At 45.8% G+C, this 27,677-nt stretch overlaps 1 protein-coding gene across 1 annotated transcript; it reads right to left on the reverse strand.

The window, feature by feature from the left end:
* Nucleotides 1-246: 246 nt before the first annotated feature.
* Nucleotides 247-25,708, reverse strand: LOC149859571 (annexin A8-like protein 1). Its single transcript, XM_090057887.1, has 13 exons — nt 25,600-25,708; nt 25,447-25,493; nt 20,498-20,588; nt 20,126-20,220; nt 15,375-15,488; nt 14,805-14,895; nt 13,491-13,570; nt 11,614-11,673; nt 10,771-10,864; nt 7,829-7,924; nt 7,534-7,592; nt 2,191-2,313; nt 247-595 (listed from the first exon to the last, which is right to left on the reverse strand). The coding sequence occupies exons 2-13, from the start codon at nt 25,465-25,467 to the stop codon at nt 536-538; spliced, it is 984 nt and encodes a 327-aa protein (XP_089914013.1). The 5' UTR covers nt 25,468-25,493; nt 25,600-25,708; the 3' UTR covers nt 247-535.
* Between the last annotated feature and the right edge of the window lie 1,969 nt (nt 25,709-27,677).

The raw sequence follows: 27,677 nt of genomic DNA on the forward strand, positions 1-27,677 counted from the left end.
GTTTGAACTCTCCACTCTGAAATATTGTTGTGTGTTCAGCATTCATTCAGGGACCACTTCTGCATGGAGCTATTGGTTGCAAGTCTTATTGAAGCCAGTGGGATTACCAAATACACAGCAGCTTATAGGTGCATGTTTATGAGCTGTAGGCATGCAAGATCATGCCCAGACACTCACTGAAAGCAATGGAAAGGAAGGCTGCTTAATAACTCACAGAACCCGAAAGCCCTTATCAGGGCAAGTACCTACTGGTGGATTGTGTATTACAAGGAATTGGGGGTTATACAGAACACAACAGAAGCTAATTTATTTAGACACCATAGCAACATTTCTAAAGCCACCTAGGAGATTTGGGGCACTTTTTGGACAGTGTGTATCCAAATCCCGAGGCAACTTTGGAAAATCCTTTCCTCTAGGCAAATCTTCTCTTTCCTACTTGTTCAATGGTTGGGGTTTCTAAGTGTACATTTCCAGACACTTATTCACTATTGATGTTCTCTTTGCCTCCATTTCAACATCTTCACTCAAGATTTCTTCATTGGTCATTGCCACACAGATTCAGCAAGGCAGTCTTGTAATCACCGCTGGTGTCCCCCTGACACAGACAAATCAAATAACAGTGAATATGAAAGCATGTTCAAAGGAACTCCAAGTCATGTGCTGACTCTGTAGTTCACTGGAATAACCTCCAGTAGGAAAAAGACAGACTTTGTTGATTTCTGTGGACTTGTCCCTATTTGACGCTGTATTGTAAGTGAAAGGAGAGACAAGCCCAATTACTTTCTCCCTATTGTCAAATTTATTGAACCTGATGGACAATCAGTCAGGACCAACTCCACTGAGGCCAATGGCATTACTTGAGATAAAACTCAGTGTAAGTGAGAGCTAAAAATGGAGCCCACTAGATTTAGATTTACACTGCCTAGTGTGCATGTGCTCTCTGCTCACCAGAACTATACGGGTGGAGCACTTAGCCCTGACGCTCTGCATTTTTAGGAACTAGACAAGTATTTCAGTCAGTCTAGTGGAGTGTTAATAAGAAAGTGATAGGATTCTGGTTTCATCCACTTTGAGTATGTGGGGTGGTGGCTACTGCAACCTTTCAGGAAGAATTAATATCCAGTCAACCAGCGTTCCCTCTGAGCTGCGTGGTGTGCGCGCTCACACAGGCGCGCTCATGCCGCACCGCCAGGCACGCCTGCGCAACCACGCACACCGTGCAGCTTAGAGGGAATGCTGGTCAAGACCCTTATAAACTGATCATTAATCAACATGACAGAGGCTGACAATGTAGATTAGATGGAAGGGCCTTAATTACAGAGATTTCTCATGGGGTGTGCTCATGATGGGGCCTCTGTGCCCTTTGCACAAGGGAAAGGAACGAACCAGAACACAGGATAGGAGAAAACTGGCATTAAAATAGCTCTTCACAAGAGATGGACCTTCCACCTCTAGATAATAAGAATCTAATTCCAGAGGCTTCGTAGGGTTGGGAAAGGTCCATTTCTAGACCTTTTGCTCAAACCATATGAGGCAGATCCCCAGCTGCTGTAAATCAAAATAGCACCGTGAAGCTAATGATTCTCCAGTTGTTGCACTGAGTCCAAAACAAGGGGAGCTTCACTGGTGAAGAAACTGAGACTGTAAACATAGTTAGCCATGCATCTCATCACCTCCAGTCAACTCACTTTGGTTTTTTCCCTTATGAATGAGGAAGGTTCTCTGACTCCCTCTGACCTTACTCCCATGACTTATGAAGGGTGATGGCTCTGATCTCAGTGAGGATAGTCCTTGACTGAGAATTGTAAATATGCCCAAACTGCAAGGGCACTTTTACATGTGCTCCAGGGGCGAGAAGGGGGAGGAAGCGTTTTAATTAGAGGGGCTCCAAGAGCCCCTCTAATTAAAGTGCTGCAACGTCTCGTGTATCATCTCGTTCGACAAGCTTTAGTTCAAGTGACCCCACCACCATTTTTAAGTGTGGGGATGCTGCTACATGAGACACAGGAGGCTGCTGGAGTGTGGTAATTACCACGCTCCAGTAGACTTCGATTAACTGAGTTAGCTCCAACGCGCTGTAGTTACAGCCTGTCGGAGCAGCTTCTGTGCTCATGTACAGGCACAAGGTGGTGGACATCTGAGAAACATATAGAATAGCTACAAATAATCTAACATAAAGCTTCTGCTTACTGCAATCATGGTAGAGAGGGACTTGTTGGCAATCTTCAGGAATTCAGCCTTGATAAGTTTTAAGTCAATTTCACTTCTGGAAACAATAACTCTTATAAGAGTCCCATCGCGGGTGCCTGCCCCCTGCAAGGAAAGAATGATGAGTTTGCATCGCTGCCATTTAGTATGGGGAGGAATCTGTTCTGCTCTCACTTTACTCTGAGAAGGGGTGGTGGTGGGGCATAGTGGGGCTGCAGGGAGGAAGGGAATGAGATGGAGAGAAATAATTATTTGTTTGCAAATTGATCCAAGGTGGAAGAGAGCACATTTCAAAATGCTGCTTGGAATGAATTTAGCAGCATTGCTGCTGCTCATTCTAGTCTCTGGACAATTGCTATTATCACAGAGAGAACTTGTTCACTGCATTAGCCTCAAATCAGGCAGAAGGCATGGTAGACTTGCACAGTATAGACTAACTAAATAATCAGGAATGCATGAGCTTTGGCAATCAGTGGCTTACTACATCATATGCAGTTTCTTCACAACATCTGGCTATAAGCCACTGCTTACAAAAGTGTATGTACCTCTGATTTTGTTAGTCTATAAGATGCAAATCTACCCTACCTTCTTATCAAAGAACCATCGTGACAACCAGGTATAACTAGAATTTTTCTACATAAGAAATCTGAGAGCAAACATGTTAAATAATTGTCAGTAGGGATCAGGTGCATACAGCACAACAGAATGTGATAGATAAGTTTTATACATTTTTTATACATCCTCATATGGTCTTATACATTTCCCCTCAATAATCCCCATACAGACTAGGTAAATGTCTCCTCACAGTGTGAAACAGCAATGCAATTTCTAGATACTATGGGCGCATCTACACAAGATGCTTTACTGCTCAGCATAGGTGGAGGGAGAAATTTTTTTTCGGGGGTGGGAGGGGTGGAGCACAAGCATTCCCCAAGGCAGGAATGTCTGTGAGGAAAGCGGCAGGGGGAGGAAAGGCAGTGGGGCTGGGGCTGGGGCTGGGCCTGGGCAGCGATCAGGAGGGAGTTGAGCCGAGCCAGGCTCAGGATATGGATTGCGGCTGGGGCCTGCTGCAGCCATGCAGCTGCCCCTTCCCCCATGCCTGGGGTCATTGCTCAGCACCAGCACCTCCCGCTCCAACAAATCTGCCACCCCCCAGCCCTGCACCAGCCCCAGCTGCCTCCCCGCACTAGCTCTGGTCCCGCACCACCCAGGGAGCCCAGAGCCAGAGGCCGGAGTGGGTCCAGCCCTGGGGAGATGGAGCACCACCTGGGAGGCCCGGGTCAGAGGGGATGGGACCCCTGCACCCGCCCCATTCTGAGTCATCCCCGGGAAGAGCCCAGCACAACCCTGGCCCCAGCTCCAGTGGCAACCTGCCCTGCCCCATGCAGATCTGAGGGCACCCCCCCCATGCTTCCTGGGGCTTGCATAGCAGCAGAAGCCATGCCCCCCCCAGGATGAGCCGTTCGCAGCTCAGTCCCACTGTCCTGTTGGCTGTGCAACTCCTGCCCTTCCCCTAGGCCCAGCTCCAGCCCCACTACCTCCCTACCTCTGCTGCAGCCACCGGAAACCCTCAGCTGGGCTGCCTGGTGGCCCTACAACTGCCCCGCATTGGGGGGGGATCAGCCCCATTAGCCCCCCCCTTCCGTTGCCTATGCTGCCCAGTAGAGCAAGTTACTGTGTAGTAAGCATTACTGTCTATATGTGCAGACCCTTACTGTGCAATAATTTTCTCTACTCAGCAGTTAATTTGCAAATGCAAGTAGTAAATTAATTGCTGAATAATTAGTGCGCAGTAAGGCATTCATAGACAGCTGAGTGGGAGCAATTTTGCTGGTGGTCAGCCAGGCAGCAAGGGGTGGGGGTTGCTCCCTGTCCCTGGGAGCTGCCTGCTGCTGAGGCAGGCTCTTTCACTGGACCCTGAGCAGGGACAATGTCCCCCTTCCTTTGCAGCAAGGAACTCCCTGCCCCTGCTCCAGAATTGTGATTGGAGTAGGGGCTGGAAGATTGCTCCCTGCCCCACCTTCATGATCATGATTGCAGAGCTGAGGCAGGGAACTCCCTGCATGGGGAGACTCATAGATTCATAGATTCATAGATGCTAGGGTCGGAAGGGACCTCAATAGATCATCGAGTCCGACCCCCTGCATAAGCAGGAAAGAGTGCTGGGCCTACATTACCCCAGCTAGATACACATCCAACCTTCTCTTGAATACCCCCAGGGTAGGGGAGAGCACCACCTCCCTTGGGAGCCCGTTCCAGACCTTGGCCACTCGAACTGTGAAGAAGTTCCTCCTAATATCCAATCTAAATCTGCTCTCTTCTAGCTTGTGGCCATTATTTCTTGTAACCCCCGGGGGCGCCTTGGTGAATAAATACTCACCAATTCCCTTCTGTGCCCCCCTGACGAACTTATAGGCAGCCACCAGGTCGCCTCTCAACCTTCTCTTGCGGAGGCTGAAAAGGTCCAGTTTCTCTAATCTCTCCTCGTAGGGCTTGGCCTGCAGGCCCTTAACCATACGAGTGGCCCTTCTCTGGACCCTCTCCAGGTTATCCGCATCCTTCTTGAAGTGCGGCGCCCAGAATTGCACGCAGTACTCCAGCTGCGGTCTGACCAGCGCCCGATAGAGGGGAAGTATCACCTCCTTGGACCTATTTGTCATGCATCTGCTGATGCACGATAAAGTGCCATTGGCTTTTCTGATGGTTTCGTCACACTGCCGACTCATGTTCATCTTGGAGTCCACTAGGACTCCAAGATCCCTTTCCACTTCCGTGCCACCCAGCAGGTCATTTCCTAGGCTGTAGGTGTGCTGGACATTTTTCCTCCCTAGATGCAACACTTTGCATTTCTCCTTGTTGAACTGCATTCTGTTGTTTTCTGCCCACTTGTCTAACCTGTCCAGGTCTGCTTGCAGCTGTTCCCTGCCCTCCGGCGTGTCCACTTCGCCCCATAGCTTAGTGTCATCTGCAAACTTGGACAGAGTACATTTCACCCCCTCGTCCAAGTCGCTGATGAAGACATTAAAGAGTATCGGTCCAAGGACCGAGCCCTGCGGGACCCCACTGCCCACACCCTTCCAGGTCGAAACCGACCCATCCACCACAACTCTCTGGGTGCGACCCTCCAGCCAATTCTCAACCCACCGGTCTGTGCAGTAATCCAAGTCACAACCCCTTAACTTGTTCACCAGTATGGGGTGGGATACCGTATCAAAGGCCTTCCTGAAGTCCAAGTATACGACCTGCCCCAGATGGAGTGGCTGGGAACTGTCCTGGTCTGGGGCTGGTCCCAGCCCTGCAGCTTTTTCCCATCCCCATGCCCTGACTGGGCTATTAAGGACATAGGCGATGCATGGGGGGGAGCACAGGGGTCACGTGCCGCCCCCGAGATTGGCCACCACCGGCTTCTGAGGGTGGTTGCTGTTCCCCTCTTTCCCCACCCACTGCCGACGTGGCCTCTGGTGGCTGTGGGCAGTCCTCGCTCACCGCCACCACCAGCACAGATGGCAGCTACAGGTGGTTCCCACTCGCTGCCTGCCAAGCCTGGCCTGCCCCCGACAACGCCAGTGGCAGCTGCAGGTGGTCCCCGCTCACTGCCATGGTGCCTCCCCAGTCGTTCATGATTGAGGCATGGGGCTTGGAAAGAGCTGTGGGGGAGGGTCAGGTCCCAGCCCTCTGCCCAGATCCACTGGTGGGGCAGCTAGCAGTGAGCCCCCAGCTCGGTGGAGAATCTCCACCCAGCCAGATACTCACTGCTAGCTGCCCCACGGGTGGAGCCAGGCAGCGGGCTGGGACCTGACCCTCCCCCACAGCTCTTTTCAAGCTCCCCCTATTGGGGAGCTAGAAATGGGGGACACTGTTCCCACCTGGGCCAACAGGCAGCTCCAGGAGGCAGGGAGCAATTTCCCAGCCCCTGCCAGGAGACAGATATTTCCTGGCCCCATGCTTCCAGCCAGCCTCTGGGCTACGACCCAAGAGGAGCCTAGAGTTCCCCCTGGCTGCTGCAGGGGGCTGGTGCAGGGCCAGAGGGGGTAGGAGCAGACTGCTGCCAGAAACAGCACATCTGTTCCCAAGTGGGCACACGTGTAGACACCTGCCTAGGGTGGGTTTACTCCAGAGTAATTTAGATGGAGTAAACTAATTCAGCACCATTTGCATGTGTAGATGCATCCTATAAGTGCTGTTTTAACTACTATACTCTCATGGTTCTTGGAACAAACAAGAGAAGAAACTCTTGATTTATTCCTGAGCAAAATATGGGATCTGATTCAAACAGAAATGGTGAATGTGCCACTCTGTAATAGTGAGCATACTGGAATCAAATTTGACATCTATCTAAACATCTATCTCTACAATATTTAATTTTAAAAAGCGGAACTATGCAGAAATGAGAAAGCCAAGAATGAAAAGGTGCATCTCAATAAGGTAAAAAGCCCACAGACAGCATGGAGGCTGCTTAAAAACACCAGAGTAGTGGTTCACAGTGGCTAACTAAATAACATAAATTAAAAAAGACACTAAGCAGCTGATACTAAGCAGTCCAGGCCATTAAGGGGAAAAGAATCATTCAAAAAATGGAAGTCCACGGGCAAACAATAAAACTAAAAAGCCAAATAAACTCTGGCAAGTTATGTGTAAAAACATAACAAGGCAGACTAAGAAACAATTTGAGCATGTTGCTAAAGACATACAAGCAATCATAATTTTTTGTATTAAGTACAGCTGAAGTGTAAGCCTTCCAGGAGGGCAGTGGGGCTATTCAAGGGCCAGGGTGTAAAAGGTGCCCTCAAGGAAGATAATGGCCATCAACTTTACATCAGTCTTAGCTACAGAGGATGTTGGGAAGATTAGCATGCCAGACCTTCTCCTTAGATGAATCCCCTAAGAGAATCAGCTCAAACTGAGGGGGAAATAGAGAAAGCTTAGAGTTGTAAAGGTGATGGTGAAGAGCTCCAGGAAGATGTCACAAAAGTGAGTGAGTGGGCCATAAAGTGGCAGATAAAATGCAACATTCATAACTAATGCACATAGAAAAAATAAGCCTTACTATGCATACACAGTGGTAGACTGGCCATTTCCACTGAGAAAAAAGATCTTGGAGTAATTAGAGAAACTTCTATAGAACTACTGACAGAATGTGCAGTGGAGACAGGAGTCACAAGGTAGATTAAACTCTTCCAAAGGTGCTGGCCCTGATCCTATTTGTTCTCACCAGTTTTACACCACCATCGATTCCCTGAGTCTACTGCAAATACAACCCTTTTGGTTTACACCAGAACCAGAATCAGGCCCCTGTGAAAAGATTATGTTCTGACACAGTCTTACCTTCAAGGCATGGTACAGCCTCTCTGCAAAGTAACAGTGGATGTTCCTGGTGCATTTCACTAGGCACATGAAAACATTCAGTTAGTGGCCATGACAATTCCAGCCCTGGGACAGAAGATAATAGAAATATTCTCTACTTTTCCCTGTGATTAGGCCCCATTTCAGCTAAGGGTTACACATTAGTTCGTATAAACTGGTGCCATAGGATATATGTACTTTACTATACGTAGCCAGTGACTGCAGTAGAAGGGAAAACAAATACAGAAAATAATTGATGCAATTTTTCATCCCTTACCAATAGCCAGCATAGCATCCTCTAGTGAGCCGTGGGTTTCACTCTTGATACTGTCTTCTATGCTCTTCCCAGCAAGCTTTTCATACTCATCAAAGACTGTGAGAAATAATAAACACAAATACTTTTAAATTCATGCCTCATGAAATGCCTAAGCAATTGTTCCCAGTTCTCACAGAACCCATACATTGGGTTTATCTTAGGTTCCTTCAAAGACCACTAATGTGAATGGCCAGATTTCTGTGCACTTCAATAGTCTGTGAGTCAAGCCCCAAAATAAGACAAAAAGATGCTGGAACCACCACAAATGCAAATTCTTGCAGAAAGGAAAGTTTCTGCATGGGTGAAGACTAGACAAGAACAGGCAGATATGCATGGATATGAGCATAATTACTAGATTACATCTGGGATGTGCATCTTGCACAGTCCTTTGGAAATCAAATCTGAAAGCCCTCTTCTTTTCTCTTGATCCATATCAGGTAAACAAGACTCAAATGGTCTTTTTATTGCTGTCAAGGGTTTGGGGAGCAAAGATAAAATTGAATTAAAGCAAGGTCTGGGTTCCTCATAGGGCTGCTACTTTAAAGTTTATAAGTGTCATGGATAACTCAAATCTATTATCCACATAAAAGGTTAGCAAATAAAAGCAAGCATAAGCAAGAATATTGATACAAGTTCACTCAGATTGCTGCACAAACCAAGTGTTCTGCCACAACAATGAACATTTTTCCCTAGTCTCTATGCAGAATGCTTCCAGGTGCAAAATTATAGGTGCCAATTTGACTTCTAGACATGAATAATGGAATAGTAGCAAAGGAAAAAAAGAATGGCATTGCACGATGATCTTCAAATTTAAAGCTGAACAATCTTCCAAACTTTAATGCTTAAACATGACAGTGAAATGAGGGAATGGATTTTATAGATTTCATAGACATTAGGGCTGGAAGAGACCTTGGAAGATCACTGAGTCCAGCCCCTGCCCCAGGGGCAGGAAGTCAGCTGGGGTCACAGGATCCCAGCAGGATAAATGTCCAACTAACTCTTAAAGGAGTCCAGAGTAGGTGTTTGAACCACCTCTGGAGGCAGTCTGTTCCAGGCCTTGGGGGCTTGGACTGTAAAGAAGTTCTTTCTTATGTCCAACTTGAAATGGTCTTGGAGAAGTTTGTGACCGTTTGACCTTGTCATCCCTTGGGGTGCTCTGGTGAACAGATGTTCCCCCAGATCCTGATGTACACCCCTTATATACTTATAGGCAGCCACCACGTCCCCCTGAGCCTGTCTGTCAATCTGGATTGACAGACAGATGAATGAATTGGACAGACAGATGGCATTGTCCTATTCAGCTCAGATCTCTCTCTATCAGAATAACTTCAGCTGGAATGGTACTGAAATAAACTGAGCTTTCAAATTATACTGTTACTCAGCTTTTGCCTCATTGAGGATGAAGTGATTCATTCTCTTTATTCTTTATTCTGGTCATAAAGAGTCTTAGGACTGAATGCTTACAAAATAGTCATGAATTGTAGTTGCTACCAATCCAAATCTGCTTGTGGCCCCTTGAAACTGAACTCTCAGAAGCTGAAATAGTCAAATTATAGAGGCTATTTTTTGTAGATGATTTCTTTTTCCTATTTGTATGCATGTGATTTTGTGAAGTTAAATTTGAAAATGAAAGAGGGAGTTAGACTCAGGCAAAGACTTCAGCTACACAATGTTCAGGGCCACATACGGTGTAACTTGGCACTAGGAAATTGGTGTATTCCAAGGGTGTCAAGCTCATTTGCCCTGTGGGCTGGGTGAGTGACATGGGGCTAGTCTTCAGGCTGGATAAGGCCCACAGACCAGTCCCACACACTGGATCCAGCCCACCCAGCTGGTCTGGTGCAGGTGTTGCATGCACCATGTGCCCTGGACCAGCCATGTGTGCACCAGCTCCAGCCCCACACACTGCATATAGCACATGCTTACTCTGGCTACGCACTTATGAAGCTGGTCCAGGAAATGGACTATACACAGAGCTCAATGCTGGCCTAGGGTGCCAGTCTGGGGTGCACAGGGCTTGTAAGGGATGCAAGCTGCATGTGGTATCTGTGCCATACCAGCTCTGTACGCTGGATCCAGCACCACTGGCCCTGAACCAGACTAGTCCCATATCTAGTGTGCAGGATTAGTCTGGGCCCCTCGACTGGCCTTATGCCATGTGCAGCCCACACCAGATGGGCTCTGCATGCTACTGGTTCTTGATCTCGCTGCATGCAGTGGACAGCACTGGGGCCAGATGATACAGCTCTGCAGGCTGTATCTTTGAAACCCATGGTGTATTCCCATTGTCCGGTGTGTGCATGTTCAGCCTATGTAACAATGTCTGTTCGACTCTTCACTGACTGGCTGAAAAAATTGTTGTCAGCGTGCCAGATCTGCCAGAGCTGTTCCTGTCCTTGGTCTTGTCCTGCTCAGATGAGCATGGTGCAGGGATTCCAATGGGGAAAGCTGCAGCTCTTCAGGACAGAATGAGGACTAACTTTTAGCAACTTATCCAGATGGAAGAAGACAAGGAGGCTGTCATTGCAGACAGGGGCACCCAGCATGTTTTAATTCTTTTAGGAAATGTCCATCTTTCCACTTTTCTCTCCATGTTTTGGATAGATAAATTTGCTAGGTTGGATTGATCAATTAAGCCATCACCCAGATATTTGGACCCTTAATTAAATGGCCTACTTTTCAGAGGTACTGAGTGTCCATAACTCACACCAGTGGAAGCCATTCAATTGTCAGCACCTCTAAGAATCAGGCCATGAATTTAGGTGCTTAAATGTTGATCTAGGTGCCTAACTCCAGGCATTCAGGTGTGCCAGCATTGGTCTTGCCCTACCCCTCTGAATGGCAGGATTTTTCCTTTTGGAAGCTTCTCACCTGCCTGGAAATGTATCACCCCTGTCCATTACCTTTCAGCAAGTGAATGGCGCTCCTTTTACACAGGATGGTGATAAACTGAATCTCATCAGTGCCCCGTATCTTCTCACCAGCAGCATAAAGAGTCTGTGATTTAAAAAAAAATAATTTACAGTTCATATAATAATGTTCAGAATAGTAACTTTGCGGGGAGTGATCTCTGCAGCTTTGCTGAGAAGAAACCTTCCTTTCTGTGAACATGTGTAAGGGGTAAAAGTTCAGGCCATGAGAGCTGGGAGCAGAGGAAAGACAGAAAGACTCCAAATGATGTGGCTTATGTGTATAAAAGAGGACCTGAGAATCAGGACTTGAAAAGTGGACCCCACCTAGGAGGAAACATGCTTGGACGAAGCAGGTGCAATGTGCTGGGGGCTTTGGTAATGCAACTTGGATACCAGTATTTAAGGATGTCACAAAGCCTCTTAGTGTCATGTGAGCTAGACATTCCTGTTTTATCCATAGTCCCTTTGTGCTTCAGTCCACATAGGGCACTTTGTGTAAGAAGTAGCTGGTAAAACAGGGTTATAAATAAAATTCAGATTTATAGCTCTTGAGGGCTTTAAGGCAATACCATAAGAATCATTATTAAGGTTTTGTTTTTTTTAAATGGGGATTTAATTTAGTAGGTAATTTCAAACTGAGTGGCAGGTAGATCCAGGCAACAGGAAATTGGACTGAGTGTCAGAACTGGATTCTATTCAGATACAAGTCTGGGTTCATCTCCAGATTTGAATCTTCATCCAAATTCCATCTTGGCTCAAAACTGTACAGGCTCATGTGTCCCTTACCCTCAGAAATGTTTAAACTCAGGGCCACCTCTGATTACATGAAAGTACCTGTGCATCCTGAAGCGCCAGTTCTGAATCCACATAAAATCTTGGATCATCCCTCTCACCCTAGGAGAATAAAAAGAAAACATACTCATATATTCTCATGATAGCATCTTCTGTATCAGTATTTTGCACCATTTTCCAAAAACAAAAGAATTAATCTTGTAGACCTGGCAAGTTAGATAACCAGCATTGTTCCATATAATGTAAGAGAAAATCCTTGTTTGTAATGCAGAACCAATACATTGCTATCACTTAACTCAGATGTCACTTATTCTGTAGTATGGAGTAGTAGCAACAGCAGCGGTAACCATTTCACAGGGCTCTGTCAGGATGGGATGCATGGTATGGCAAGGGATTAAATCACAAATGGTAAACATAATTTTAAAAATCCGTTTGGAGTGTTTTGAGGTATGTATGTGATTGAGTCATTTAGCCCTATACTATAGTAGTTTTCAGACTTCTTAAAGTCACAGAACTCTTCTGTATCACTTCTGCCAAGGAACCCCTACCCCTATCCTAAAGACTGATGCAGAGCCAGGTAGCCCAGCCTCACAATGCTGGTACACTGCCTCCCAGCCCACTCCCCTATTGCCCCCAGTCTCTTTGCAGAACCCCTGATGACCTGTTGTGAAACCCCAGGGTGGCATGGACCACACAGTTTGAAAGCCACTACTCAATCAGATGTAGTCACAGAGCAATTACAATTCTACTACTTGTGCCTGCTAAAAGAGGTCTCCTGTGCTTTTGAAGTTGAAGATGCAGAGAACTAATTCAAAATCCATGATGTATGCATGTGTGTGCATGTGTGCGTGTGCATGGTGTATACGTGCACTCACGTGTGCTTAACATCATAATTTTTATCCCTAGCACATCAGCTTGTGACAAGGGGCACATATTATATAAGAGCATAAGAACTGCCATACTGGATCATACAAAAGCTCCATCTAGCTCAACATCCTGGCTCTAACAGTGCCAAGCAGTCGATGCCTTAGAGGAAAAGTGTATGAAACAGGTTATGTGTAGAATAATTTGTCTCCTTTCTTACTCTCCCAGTCACTACGAGTAGATTCTGTCACTGAAAGAGTTGTATTTAATAGTCTCTGATGAACCTACCCTCCATAAATTCATCTAGTCCAGTTCTCAACTTTCTCAACTGTTTTGAGACTTGTTTGAGATACCTTGTTGGACCCAAGGCATCCTTCTGAAAATGCTAGCTCTTAGTTTTCACAATAATAGAACAATTCTTTGGTTGCAAAGAACTTAGAAAGACCACAACAAGTCATAATGTTTTTGACTCCATGGATTTCTATTTGAAATCTCTGGGAAGGTATACACGTGGTCTGGGAGGGCGGAGAGGGAGGGGCACTTCAGAGTGGCTCTGAGAGCTGCTCTAATTAAAGCACCCGGAGCATCATGTGTATCAGTGTCCCCACACTGAAAAATGGCAGTGGGGACACCTTAACTAAAGTTCGTCAAATAAGCTTTAGTTAAAGCACCCCCACTGCCATTTTTCAGTGCAGGGACTCTGATGCACATGATGCTGCAGTCTGCTGGAGCACAGTAATTACCATGCTCCAACATACTCAATTAATCAAGTCTGCTCTGACGTGCTGTAATTACAGTGCATCAACGCATCCTCGATGTACATGTGTAGGTGCCCTCTGAGTCTATCTTGTGAATCATGTGTGCGTGTTTTTACACCTAACAGTGCAATTATTATGTAGCACCCTTCCAGGAACTTCACAGCATCTTAGGAGCATATGGCACCCTGGTTGAGAATCACTGCTCTAATCCCTTTTTTGAATCTAGTTCACTGCTGAACCCTGTCAGAAAAAGAGGCATTAAAATCTCTGGTTCTCATTTTTTGGTCCTAACATTACCTGAAGAAGGCACACTAATATCTGCTCAAAGTAGCCACTTGTATCTGATTTGATGTCCTCTTCCAGGTCAGAGTCGTATTCTACAAGACAGTGGCAAGGAAAGTTGGAAGTGTTAGCTGACAGACGCAAGAAATTATTGGGATGTCATCTATAAACAAATGTATATACAGCAGATAGGAAGAAGGTAGCTTGGGACATGTGGGCATCACACAGCTCTGTACAGGTCAGGAAGGACCTAAGTTACTTCAGTCGGTACCTGGACTGAACATGTGACTAGCTCCACTAATTCAAGGGCCAGTCAGTTACTTAAAGTCAGACATGTGCCTAGTTGAACTGGGAGCATGGGGCACATCTACATATTGCCCTATGGTGATGTTGTTACTGTGCTGTGCTTTAGTAGTTCCTTTTAGAAGTACTAAAGCACAGCACAGTAACTGCCCATACTGTGCTGTACGTGCAGTGCGCAGTTATTTTTAGCAGCTACTTCACTGTAGCTGAGTGCTATAACAGGGGAGTGCACTGCTACATTGAAGTAGCTGCTGGTCATGGGTAGACGCCCATGGACACTAACTCACTGTAGCGCATTGCTATGGTGATGTAGCATCATGTGTATATGCGCTCTTAGTTTCTTAACTCCTCTCTCAGGGTCAGCTGTTATCCTGAGTCTATGAAGGAATCAAAGGACATGAATGGACATATGTTGGAGAGGTTCCCATCTGGGGCACATTTGAGTAAAAACAAATCAAACTCTACCAGCAAGAATAAAGATTTATTCAGATGACTTGCTACCCACCTGAACCCAAACATGTATGTCTTTCAGGTTTACCTATTATGAAGGAAACATTTAGAGCATGGGCAACTGGTGCCACCTTAGTCAACAACCAGCCAGTCACACGGACCGGGGGGAGTCCCTCCACGGGCACAGCAAAACTCACCAACAGGGAAGCAGCCGTGGTGCTCCTGAAAGTGGCCGTGGCGCTACATCCAGAGCTCCCACTCCCTAGCCAGCGCTTGCAGAGGGGGCACTGGTGCTCCCGCCTGCCCCCCCACCCATTACCTAAGCAGGGAGCGTGGCCCATCAGGGGGTGCACCAGCATGCTCAGGGGGTGCACATACACCCCTGTACCCCGTATGCATCATCACTGATTTAGAGCAAGATTTTCAAATGGGTCCAGCACCTGTCAGTCTTCCAATGAGCACACAGGTAGACAATGCTGAGTCCTGCTGAAAATCCTGCTCCCAGCACTAGAAGCTAATTCCCACTCTGCTGAGCACTTTGACAGTCTGGCAATACTTTAGTCTAAGCTGACTTACCTTCTTTGTAGGCTTTGACTATATTTTTGATTTGCTCTTTTGTCCGAGATGCCAATATCTCTATGATGACCCCTTCACTTGTTCCTATACCCTTTAAACAGATAAGGAGGGGAAGAAGCACGAGACAGTATTTAGCCATGAAGTTACATCTAGCTTTAAAAAATAGTTTCATTTTAGAATCATAGTAAGATCGGATCATGTGCTGAACTGAGAGAAAGGACCATTATGAAACCAAGGGCCACTCAAAACTAGCTTGGTCCAATGTAGATATATATGCATAGTAGTGAACAATTTTGGCCTTAGGTTGATTTTACAGGGCTTTGACCACCTGTTTACAACCACCTACAAGAGTGGTTTAGCTTGGAATAGGAGTCACAGAATCTTGGTAACGGGAAGTTTTTAAGTGGAGATGTAACTACCAGTAATATGTGTCTAGGACCGCTGAGAAGTGATCCTACGCAATGAGGTCATCTAATTACATTACAAAACATTTTTTATTAATGCAACCATAACAGAAAATCAGCAACTGATTTATTTTGCTGCTTCACAAAGAGTCTGCAATACATTTACCTTCACAGCATCATGCAGTTCCTTGGCATCATATTTGGATGGGGGGTACATAAGAGCTATGATGAGTCTCTCGAACTTGCCAGTCAGCTCAGACTTTAAGCTTTCAATAAGGTCCTGTTAAATGGGCAACATACAGTTAGGGAAAGAATGCACTTCCTATCACTACTCCCAGTCCCCACATGTAATCCTACCACCTGGTCAACAGGGTGAAGCCAGTCAGTAATGTTTAACTGGCTAGGTTACTATAAAGGCACCCAGAGGCTGGCTTAGAGACTTAGATGCAAGTGGGATCTACGAGGGTATTTTTAGTATTTGGGTGTATCATGAATGCTAATAAATTAATGTTCACAATCTTCTGGGAGCAACGGGTAAATTACTGTCATCTCTGTACTATAGGTGGGGAACTGAAGCATTAAGGCCCAAACTTAGCATAACTTTAAACAGAATTGATAAGTGAGTTGTGAGAATACTCAGATGCCTGAAGTGCAATGTGTGCTTAAAAATGGTGCAGTCAGGCCCACAGTCAGCTTAAAATTTGGGGCACTTGTACGCGTGATGAAAATTGCCCATTTTTGCAGTTTGTGTCACACTTTATATATACAGGGGTTTTTTTGTAATTTAAATTAGTTTGTTACATTGGAAACTAAATCACAGCCCCATGTAGTTTAGTTTGCAGATACGTTGCTACTTGTAACTTTCCAGCATTTAATCTGACAGTCTGCTCCCCAGCCATGGGAGAGGCAGGCTGAAGGCAGAAGCGGTGAGGGGCCCAATCCCTTCTTTTTTCCTGTTGGATTGTGTTAGAGTCCTTGAAGCATATGCAGTTGGCTGCTTCTGCCGAAACAGACATTCTTCTAGGCCATTTTTGGATGTGTTGGCTTCGATTTCCAGCTGCTCTGCTGGGTTAAAAAGTACCTGATCACAGGTGCCATTGTGATGGTTTGCGTGAGCTTATCCAGGGCTTCCTGATGCTTGAGTCCCCATTGCCAGATAATGTCGTTCCTCAGAAGTGCTCTCAGTAGGGCTGTCGGGCTGAACACATATGGGATGTATTGCGTCAAGTACTGAATGGCTCCAAGGAGTCTCTGAAGGCCTTTTTTGTTTGTGGGAGGGGGCATCCTGTTGATGGCTTCCACTTTGTCATCATCTGGTTTGACACCATCTCTTGAGAAGTTATGGCCCATATACCTAACGCTATCAACTAAAAACTGTATTTTGTCTGTATTAAACTTTACTCCTTTCAGACGTACTCTCTCCAGGACTTATTTCAGGAGTATCACGCTCCTCTTTGGTAGCCGCCACGATGAGCATGTCATCCCAGATTATGTGGATTCCCAGAATGTCACCAAGGCACTCATGATTCTTCTGCTGGAATACTTCACTAGTCGACTTAAGACCAAAGGGAAGGAGACTGAAGTGGAACCATCCTCATGGGGTGTTAAAGGTACACAGCTCTGCCTATTCCTTGTCCAATTTGACTTGCCAGTAGCCATCCTTTTCATCAAGAATGGTGAACAGCTTTTTACCTGACAAGCTCTTTTGCACATCCCTGACAGTGGGAATAGAAAAGGGCTGCCTCAGCACTGCCTTGTTGAGGTCTCGTGGGTCTAAGCAAAGCCATAGTGAACCATCCTACTTTTGTGAGATCACAAGGCTATTGACCCAGGGTGTGGGCTCAGTCACCTTTGTAATGACTCTCATAGAGACTCCAGGATTTCAAGGAAGGTATTCAATTTGCCTAAGGTTGCATAAGGAATTTTTCTACATCCATGCACCGTCGCTGGTGGTATCACCGGGTCAACATAGATGTGGTGGGTACTGGGAAATTGGCCCAACTTGTTGAAAATGGCCCGGTATAGTTTGAGAAGTTCTGCCTTGGTTGCAAGTATTGTCAGGGCCATTTCATGGACTCTACTGATGAGGTGTAAGGTGGTTCATGCCACCCTACCAAGTATTGGTGGGTCACTATTGTCGGTTACGTAAACAGTTAAATTAGATTCATTAGCACCTGATTTGCCAAATGCAACTAATGTAACATGGGTTTGAGTTTTGCCTACTTGTCCTTGCAAAGCCTTTGCTACATCTACTGGAATAGTATTTGCTTCCTCTCCAGTATCTAACTTAAAATAAACTGGCAAGCCAGCAATCATCACTTTGCTATACCAGGCATTTTGGTTATCAAAGGTCTGTGAGTGCTGCTTTGCAGACATTGCACCCATATGTAGGGTACTGACTCTTTTTGCAGACTTCGGAGCCTCTCCCTTTGATTTGCACATTTTTGCAAAGTGGGTTCACTCTGGAACATTTATAAAAAGTTTCTCCTAAAGCTGGGCAAGATCTAGGCTTGTGTGTACTTCTACACTGTTTGCAAAATTTGCCCTTTGCAGCTTGACGGCCCTCCTGTGGAGCAAATGTGAGGGAGGGATCTTCCAGAAGCCTTTCTTTGAGTCTGCGGTCAGTTACGCTGAAGACAATTTTCCCTGAACATAATGTCCTCAGCAGATCCAAATTCACAATGCTGTGCTCTGCTTCTGAGCTCTGTAACAATCATCTATGCCAGCAGCCTCATTGTATCTAAGTTGCCAGAACTGATACCTTTCAAAATTAGGTTTTTTTTCTGGGTTCACAGTAGCTCTTGAATGCTGCAAGCACCTCTGTGAGGGTTTTGTTATTAGGGTCTGCAAACCCCCCTTGCATGTTGTAAATTTCTAGGGCTTTATCCCCAGTGCAGTGAAGCATAACTGCAATTTTATAATCCTCTGCCTCAGCCTTTGTAACTGCAAGGTATAATCACAGCTTCTGTTCCCATCTCCTCCAATTCTCCCCAAGATTTCCAGTGAAGGACAATGCTGGTAGAGGTTTGAAATGCTCCGTTATTTCATTTCATTTCAGTTCAGTTCAGTTCAGTTCAGTTGCAAGTGAAATCTGTAACCCTCTTAATCAGGCTGCTGTTGACTCCACTGAGAGATAGGTCACTTCTGACACCATATAATGTTTACTCTGTGCCGCTGGGTCCCAGGGATGGGGTACTCACTCAGACCTCCATGCCCCGGGAGCCCTTGGGTCAGCATTCAGCAGAGACCGGTGGGATGATAAACAGCTTCATCTTTACTGGGAAACAGGATTCAGGATACACACTCACAGGTTTTGGGGAGAACAACAGCCCATCACCAACAAATGGCTCCTACAGGGCAGCAGGGGGAAAGACTGGACTGTTGCCCTGCAGGCCCCTTCCAGGCACACTTCATCCACCACGCTCTGGATCCCACTCTTCTCTGCACCCGCCGGGGCTTCTGGTGCCACGTGCATTGTCCCTGCCACCTTTCTGCTGCCTGGGGCCACCCAGGAATGGGCTGGCTTGCTCCTGGGGCAGTGTGGTGAAGTGGCAGGAAGGCAGCTGGCTGTGCTGGTGGCCAGAGATGGCAGCAGCGACGGTGCATGGCATGCTGGAAGCCCGCCAAGCCCAAGCTTCCCCAAGCCTGCCTGGGCTTCCAGCACTCTGTGCACTGTCCACACTACCTTTTCTGGCCACCAGCACACCCAGCCACCCTCTAGCTGCTTCCGCATGCTGCCCCAGGGACAATTCAGCCCATTTCTGCATGGTCCAAGGTGGCGGGAAGATGGTAGGGATAGCGCATGGGGTGCTGCTTCCTGGGCGGGCTTGGGGAAGACTTGGATCTAGCCAGGTGCTGCCTCCGAGCTGCAGCAGCATCCGCCTACCAGCAGCCTGCCCGGGCAGCTCTGGGGAGCACCGCTGCCATGGAGGGAAGGAGTAACCCAAAGCTCAGGGGCTGCTCAGCTTGCTGGCAGCTTGGGCAGGCAGCATCCACCAGAAAAAAAAAAAGCCTGATCCTTTTTTTTTCCCCCACAGAGCCTGCCTGCAGCTGGGGGGCAAGCTCCAGTGGACCCTGAGCTGTGGGGGGCTCCAGTCCTTCCCTTCATAGCGGCAGCGCCCCCCAGGGCTGCCATGGGCTGGCTGCTAGTGGGCCAGGGGCTGCCCCGGCTTGGAGGCAGCACCCAGGCCAATCCAACTGTTCCCTGAGCCTGAGCTGGCGCAGCCCCCAGACCACTAGCAGCCCACGCAGGCAACCCTGGGAGGCGCTGCCACTGCAGAGGGAAGGGCCGGAGGGCCCCACAGTTCAGGGGCTGTTCGGCCCCCCCAGACACAGGAGAAGCAGGCAGGCTTCGCAGAGAAAAAAAAAACACAGAAAGAAGGATTGGGCCCTTGTCTTAACTGTGACAAAATCCCTTAAATTGAAACAGTGGGTTTTCTATCTTCACCATTAAAAATCCACTGTTTCAATTTAGGAGACTAAACCCCCATCATGTGTACAAGTGCCCTTGTTTTCAGAACCTTGCTCTCATTTTAGTGTAGCTCTTGCTGTATAAATCACTCTGTCGATGACCCTATTGCTTCCCTATTTATTTATTTTCTTATATTGCTGCCATTTTGTTAACTGCTGAATTTTATTTTCCCTAGAGAGCTGCTCTTGATTGATACCACTCACTACTTTCCCTCTCCATGCAAATCATGCACTTTTTCCTCCACACCAGAGTTGGTCTCACATTTCTGTATGGAAAATGATTCCTGGGAAAAAAAAATCCTACTGGGTGATACAAACAGTTAAAATCCCACATTGTATCCGAGAAAGAACAGTGCACTTGCTCACGCACACGCTTTCTTTCTCTCTCTCTCTCTCTCACACACACACACACACACACACACGAAAAGCATGTCATTTTTGGATAACCTTTCCAAAGTGTGCTTTGAATGATTTGGCAATCTGTTGACGCTGTGCATTGGTTCTGTTGGTGAGGATGTCGATTATAGCTTGCTCACTGGTCCCTGGTGAGAACAATAAAAAACATACATACAGGTTTCAGTAGAATAAGCTAAGACTTGTCCAGACCCTGCCACTATTACTCATCTAGCCTTCTCAGACTCTCTGCTGTGACTATGAAAATGTTTGGGCATGTTTTTGAATATGTCTTTTCTGAATCCCATAGCAAGTGATGGCGTCAGCAGCTGTGAATTTTTCAAAGAAGGGCTTTAAACTGCACTAACTCTATAATTTCTGTGCAGGAGGATTTAAATATGTTGGTAATAAAAAAAGTTGACTCACCACATCCTTTCATGGCTTGGTACAGAGCTTGGGCATCAGGGTCAGGGTCAAACTGCAGGCTGCCTTTTACTGCGCTGCCGTCTTCATCATGCTGAAATAAAAAGATCATAACTCTTAGCTTTGCACTGCTAGATCTCTGACCTCTCTACACAAAGTTAGTTGCAGATTTCTTTATTTTACAAATGTAGGAACTAAGGCATAGGAAAGAAAAGAGGCATACTTAAGGTCTTCCAGAGCTGAAAACAGAATCTGGCTTCCCAAGTATTCTGTCTACAATGTCACAAACCTTTCCTTGTGAAGTATGAAATTAACAGTAATGTCATGTACAATATGAAATAAGATTGGTGAGTCACAAGCCAAGTCCTAATGGTTGGATCTAGGATCCTGGTCACAGCCTGTTCAGTTCTGCAGCCTAGGGGGTGAGTGCCGCTGCTTTTTGCCCTTCGCTTCTTCCTCCCCAACCCCATACCGAGCTACTGAACTTGAAGAACTTGGACCACCTGATAAACCTTAAGGAAAGGAGATGCAGAGTCCTCTGTTGAAGAGATGGCAAAAGCAGGATGGGTTTGCACCCAAGCAGAAAATATCACAACAGATTCCCTGGCCTGTACTCTGCAGGAGGTCAGATTGGATGAACCTAATGGGCCTTTCTAGCCTTGTTATCTATGACAGTGTCTTCTAGTTGACTACATCTGCCGAAATCAACTGATATGATACCCCAGCAACTTGGACAGATGCAATTAAGTAAAATATGTGCTTATACTGTCTTTTCAGTGCTCCTGTGCCTACCTCTGTTTGACATATAGACTCAGAAATGAGTCCACAGGAATAGTGAGAGTTGTCTGCATGGTTTTGAAACTTGGTTCCTTTTAAGTTGCCAGCAAGGGTCCAATCTCTACATTTTTATAACTGTGTTTCCTTGTAACCACCCAAAGTCAGCTGCTAAAAATGTCTTTATTACCTGTTGCCCTGACTACACTGTCCCTTCTCACTTCTTTGCTCCCACTTCTCCATTACCTGAATTGTAAAGATTCTGCCACTCTCTTCAAGACCCAGCCTAGATGCAACCTGGATGCAGTGGTGTTGTTCCCTCTGGTGCAGTCTGGCAATTGAGTTGCCATATCTAGGGTCACCCTACTGTTGTCTACAGCCATAATAGAGACCTAATGGCCTGCCCTCCTTGCTACCTGCAGAGGGGGCAGGGTTGAAGGTAGCAGGGCTGCACGAAATGACACTGTTCCATTTTGACTTGAGTTTCAAGGTTTGGACTGAACGGCGTTTTGTTTCAAATTTCATTTCGAGTTGAAACAGCTGTTGTGTTTCACTTTGTCGAAACAGTGAGGCTGTTTTGACACTTCTCCCATTGGCTATAATGGGGAAGCTCAAAACAGCCTCTCTCATCTGGCAGGCAGATCAGGGCCCAACCCCAGGAGGGCTGCTGGGGCTGTGCCAGTCCTCCCAGGGCTGAGGGCCCCTGACCTGCCTGCCAGATAAGGGAGGCGAAGCTGGTGTTGCTGCCTGGGACTGGGGAAGGAAACTGAGCCTGATTGCTCAGTTCCCCTCCCCAGCACTAGATCGAGTTCCCAACCCCAGCCCGACTAGCCTCATTTTGTTTTGAGGCTGTTTCGAAGCCCTTAGTTTCATTTCAATTTTGCTGTTTCAAGCTCGAAATGAGTCGAAACAGTGTTGAAACGAAACGGCAGGAGAAAATTCGTACAGCCCTAGGAAATAGGTGGCAAGTGTGAGATACCTTAGTGCTGTCCAAAGCTTTGATCCTTTGCAATTGTGGAGTAGCCTGTCCAAGCTGAAGACTTGTGAGGGGTGCTCTAGGTCAGTACACAGTGACTTCAAGTTTGGAGAGTTTGGGGAATGCAGAGGTGATATTTAATTTATATTTGGGCCTGGTGGCAGTAGAAGCTCATCTACGTGACCATTTCTGAGAAAGAGAGTTGCCATCGCTGATTACAGTCTGATCTGGCTAGAATGAGCCAGGCGTGACTCATACTTCACAGTCCCTCTTTTTGTATTCTGTGACTGTCATGGGAAAGGGAGTGGGAAAGGTGTGGTCATGTCAGGTTAGGACTGGAGTCTGGCTCCGGTTGATTCCAAGGAAACTGGCAGCACTAACCAACTTGAATGAACACACATCGTATAAGCACTATAATGGAGGTGAGCATGAAAGAGGCAGGCAGAGGAACCTATGTACACTGAAGAGGATGATAATTAAGACTTTTGATTCGCCAATAGAGAAATAAACCTTTTCCCAGCCAAAACATTTTCTACCAGAAACTAGCAATTTGTCAAAGTTTTCATGGGCAAGAGTTCCTTTTCACTAGATATTCATAGATTCATAGATGTTAGGGGCTGGGAGAGACTTCTCAAGATCATCAGGTTCAGCTCCCCTGAGCTTGAGCAGGAAAGACTGCTGGGGTCAGATGACCCGAGCAAGGTGAGCATCCAAGTGGTTTTTTTCAAAAAGTTCTTTTTCACTAGATATTTTATTGACATTTTCTAAAGACGGTGAAAATGCTCCTTTTGTTTAGTTTTGAATTGAGCTTTCAATTATTTAATTTTTCAAAAAGTAAAAACATTCAAAAACTTCAAAAATTGTAGAATTTCCCATCATTTTTCCTTTCCTGCTATGGACAAAACAGATAGTAGGCTATCTAGGGCTCTTTCCTTTTTCATTTTTTCACTTCATAACTTTTCAAACATTGCCAGCTTTGGAAAAGGGACAGAGCAGAAGTAGGAAAAACAAATTAAAAAAAGAGAGAGACAGACTCCTCCCTACTTTATGCATCTTACTCAGTGGCAAAATGTGGGTGAGAGGAAAGGAGGGAGGAAGAAAGTGGAAAAACAAATGTCTAAACTATTGCAATTTCAAAAACATTCCTGGGAAGAAATAGGAGGAGAAAGATAAGCACAAGGGAAAACAGAGATTAAAAAATACACTATTTGAAAAGCTGAAAAATATTCCATTTGGGACCCTCAAAAAATGGAAATAACTTTAAATATTTTTCAGGAAGTTTTCTCCATTTACTGACCAACTGTATCCACAACAGTCACCATTGAAAAACAGACATGTTTTGCCCTTTACAAGTGGTCTCTTGCTCTTTCTTTATCTTCACTGTTTTCCAGATTCTTCCCTGCATCTCTCTGTCTCTGAACTACAGGGAAATACTGACAGTGTCTCTAGTAACCCTGGTACCAGTGAGGTGAGGGGTGTGCAAGGAGAAGGATCATGTCTTACAGGCACTCCTATACGTTATACCAGTATCATGTATAGATCTGCAAAGAGCTGGAAATAAAGTCAGGGTGAAATACCAACCACAAAGAAGTCAAAGGGAATTTTGCCACCGGCTTCAACAGAGCCAAGACTTCTCCCCAAAGTCATTTTCCTGTACACTTTGACCGTTAAGTATATGTTGGATCTGAACCATAGAAAAACATAACCATTGAGCCAGACTTAGAACATACTTCTTCAAAGTCACCTGGACTTTAAAGCAGCTGTGGTCCTTATAGGACTTGGAGTCCAGCTCCAGATCTCGGAACCACTATTACAAACCCTCCATGGTAATGGACATAACTACTTGAGACCACATCTCCTTCTAAGAGCATGACCTAGCATCATAGCTGAAACAATCATCAATCTGGTGGTTCTTAAAAGTGGGCAATAGAGTTCTCATAGGAGCTGGACTTAGGCTATGGAATTCCAGAACACCAGAGAGGAGAATGACCAAGGAGTTCACAGCTTTCAGTTCTTAATGCAGAACCCATTTCCCCAGCTTACCTGCCTCCCCACCACCCCTTAAATTCTTCCCCACATCAGTATACAACACACATACCTGAACTCTGCTCACAAGCAAATAACCTGTAAAAGTGCTAATCTTTTTCTTAAAACTAGCAAAGTTATCAATAAAATTCAACACCTAGAACTCTTAAAGTCCTGATAGATCTCGCTTTCTCTCCTTGATATCAGATTATCCTGCATCACATACGGTCAGCTTGTAGGTAGAAGTAGTGTATTATTTGGGTAGAATCCTATTTCACTTTATACATGCAAATGCCAGTTTTGGCGCTTACAGAGTTTGTGACCCTGTTCCATGTACAGTGTGGACCTGTGAGCATCTGCACAGCTACAGAGCATACTCTGGCCAGGCAGGTGCCCAGCTCTGTGCACACACACCTGAAAATAAGACTCAAAACTGTGGCCTAACAAAAACAGGAGGAGAAGGAAGGAAGGTCCTCCTGTGTTCTAATCCCACAGCCATGTCATTAGGGAAGCTAAGATACTGCATCTTGCATTTAGTATAGACTAAAATGAATAGAGAGAACAGGGAAGTTTCTACCCCAATGGGAGTGAGGGTCAAGGCTAGAACCTGGGGCCCACTCTCTTCCAAAGCAACAGCTGTCCTATATACCACCTGGCTTGCTCTCTTCCTCTTGCCTGTCCCTCTCCTTGCAGGGGCCCAGCTTCAAAGGACTGCTGGATAATACTGAACCTATAGTCTGGTGGCTATAGAACCATGCTGGGACGTTAGGGACATGGGTCAGATCCCCTCTGGATGATGTGTGTCCTAGATCCATGTCTTCTTGCTTCCTGGGCAAGTGCCCTGACCACTTAAGTACCAGATTAATAAATAGGAGACTCCTGGCTTTTGCTAGATACAATATTGTGGTTTATGCTCATGCAGCATACATGTGTATGGGGGCACTTGCCTGCCTGGCCAGCATGTAGCCTAATGTGCATGCTCCAGAGCCAGGTGGAAACTTACATGAACTGCATGTAAGTGCCAGAAATGGCAGTTACACAAACGGATAATTGCTATTCGGGCACAGGAAGGAAAACAGGGTTCTGCCTTTTGCAGCTATACATCATGTGTGTACAGTTCATTATCTTCCAAAATAACATCCAGAAAGCATCTCACTTCAACATTTCTTCTACTTACCCAGCCCTTCCACCATGCCATAGTTTTCTAAGCAGTGATTTCTTTTCCTGGTAAGAAAGCAAATTGCACCCATTAGATCTTTCACAGTTAAAGGAGTTGAGAATATTTGAACAAGAAAAGGAGAAAGAGAGAAAATAAATCTTGAAAACTCACCACAAGAAAAGAAGAAGAAAGAATAATTTGACTTCTCTCTGGAGGTTTTTTTCCTCTAGACAAGGCAGGGTCTAACTGGCTCCGCTGCACTGCAAATATGAGTCTTCCTGTTCTATAAATCCTGCCAGGGAACACCCTAAAGACCTGGCTCAACCTGTTTGTTCACATCTGATCTCAGAGGGGGAGAGCATGTTCCTTGCATTATGAAGATCTGTACATGCACATTTGCCTGATGACTAGAACAAGGATTATTTTTTTCTTTGGATGTTTCCAAATTGAGCCCCAGGCACTTGTACAACATGCAAAATGTTGCACAGGAAACTTCCCAGAACAAAGTACTACTGCAGGGCAAAACAGTCAGGGATCACTGAAACCAATTTCTCTCTAGCTGGACCACAGCAAAACAAGAAACTATTATGCTTAGCCTGCTCCCCTGTCCTTTGCCCTCAGAGAAACCCATGGAAGAAGCGGAGCTACACAAATTTCACTGAAGTCCAATAAATCCAGCCTGGGCAGGTTAAAATGGGAAGTGAGTTCCAGGGCTCCGTGTGGACATGATCCCTCCCCAGAAGCACCCTCTCCCTGTTAGACCATCCGGGTTCTCTGTTCTCTCTCAAAGTCCTCCAACATCCACCGCAATAGAGACCGACAGGAGGAAAGAAGTGATCTGTATACTTGGTGCCCAATATGGTGAGGGTGGCCAAGTCTTTCAAATCTTGTAATACCTGATGTTAACCTAAAGACCCAGCATATGGGCTCTTGTGATTATGTGAGAATTTCAGTTTTCATTTAAAAAGAAGTGTGCCTCCAGCAGTTATATGTGGAGAGGAAAACTTGGAAACGTAACTGGAGGGTAACTTGGAAACCAGAAAACAAAGAATAACATCTCACAGTGTAGGGGGCTGGGTTACCCTGTGATTTTTAAGCCAGCTCCAGGGTTGCTTGAAATCTGATGTGTGGTTTTGAAGCGCTCACTATGATTGTGACACATACCAAGCACATGTGCAGCATAGAAGTATTCACTGGTGTTAGCAGAGTGACACCATGCATTCAAGCTGACTGCCCTAGAGACCAGTAGGTTAGGCAGGTCTTTGGAAGATGGGCATAAAAGGAAGGCTTTTCTCTCACCCGATGGTTATGCCCTGCTTTCTAGAACTGCCAGAGTCAACAACTTTCCTCTAATAAACAGTCCAAACTGGAAAGCAACTATGTTCCTGCTCCCCAAATTGGTTAACAGGGCTGCAAACTGACATTTTTCCCCAGTCATGATCAGGCACATCATCATGGCCTGATCATAATCAGATAGAAACCACAAAACCTTGTCGGGCAAAAAAATCTCCCAAATTCTCTGGCTCTCAGGCATGCTGTGAAAACACCTGGTTTTTAAGAAATTAGGCTAGATCTGGCCCACAGGCCATATCTTTGATGCTCCTGATGTATATTATGTATCATTGACATATACCTTATGTATTCTGTTAATATATAATACATGTATATGTATTATTATGTGTAATGCATGCAAAATATGCACAATATATTATTTATTCTAATAGTATTACAGTATTATATCATACAGTGGAATAATGTTTATCAGTCTGGAGAAAGGCACCTCTCTAAATGCACCTGGTTGTCCATATAATAATTGAAACAAATTAAAAAACTCTTAAATGTTAGGAGTGAAAGTTCCAGATCCACTTGGGCAGCTCCTGTCCTATATACAGCTGTCACCTTCAAATACCATGGAGTAATTGAGGTTTCCACAGAGTTTCTTTTTGAACTCTGTTTGCAAAGAGCTTTCAGCATTCCAAAGCAGTCACCTTTTGGCCTGAATTTTTCCATATGTGGGACCTGATCTGCATTAAAATAGCTCTAATGGTCACTTTGCCAACTGACCAGTATAGAAGGTATAACTGGGATCTGCTGTGACAGTGATTTCTGGCTGCCCTTGGCATAGATTACAGAATTTGCCCAGGGAGCCCTATTGTCTGGGTCCTGGTGCTGCCCATAGGTTCCAAGTTGGCCCACAGGTAGCATGAGGGGTGTACTTGATGGCATACCCACTCCAGTGCAGATCCCGC

This window comes from Crocodylus siamensis, chromosome 7 (assembly GCF_052110815.1).
Source record: "Crocodylus siamensis isolate JL-2025a chromosome 7, ASM5211081v1, whole genome shotgun sequence".
Taxonomy (NCBI): Eukaryota; Metazoa; Chordata; order Crocodylia; family Crocodylidae; genus Crocodylus; species Crocodylus siamensis.

What these genes read in the sequence shown, in the direction of transcription:
- LOC149859571 (XM_090057887.1), bottom strand. Translation starts at nt 25,467, where the DNA reads ATGGCATGGTGGAAGGGCTGG. An exon ending in CCAAGCCATGAAAGGATGTG is followed by an intron (nt 20,221 to 20,497) that starts GTGAGTCAACTT and finishes TGTTCTCACCAG; the next exon opens with GGACCAGTGAGCAAGCTATA. An exon ending in AGTCAAAGCCTACAAAGAAG is followed by an intron (nt 13,571 to 14,804) that starts GTAAGTCAGCTT and finishes ACTGTCTTGTAG; the next exon opens with AATACGACTCTGACCTGGAA.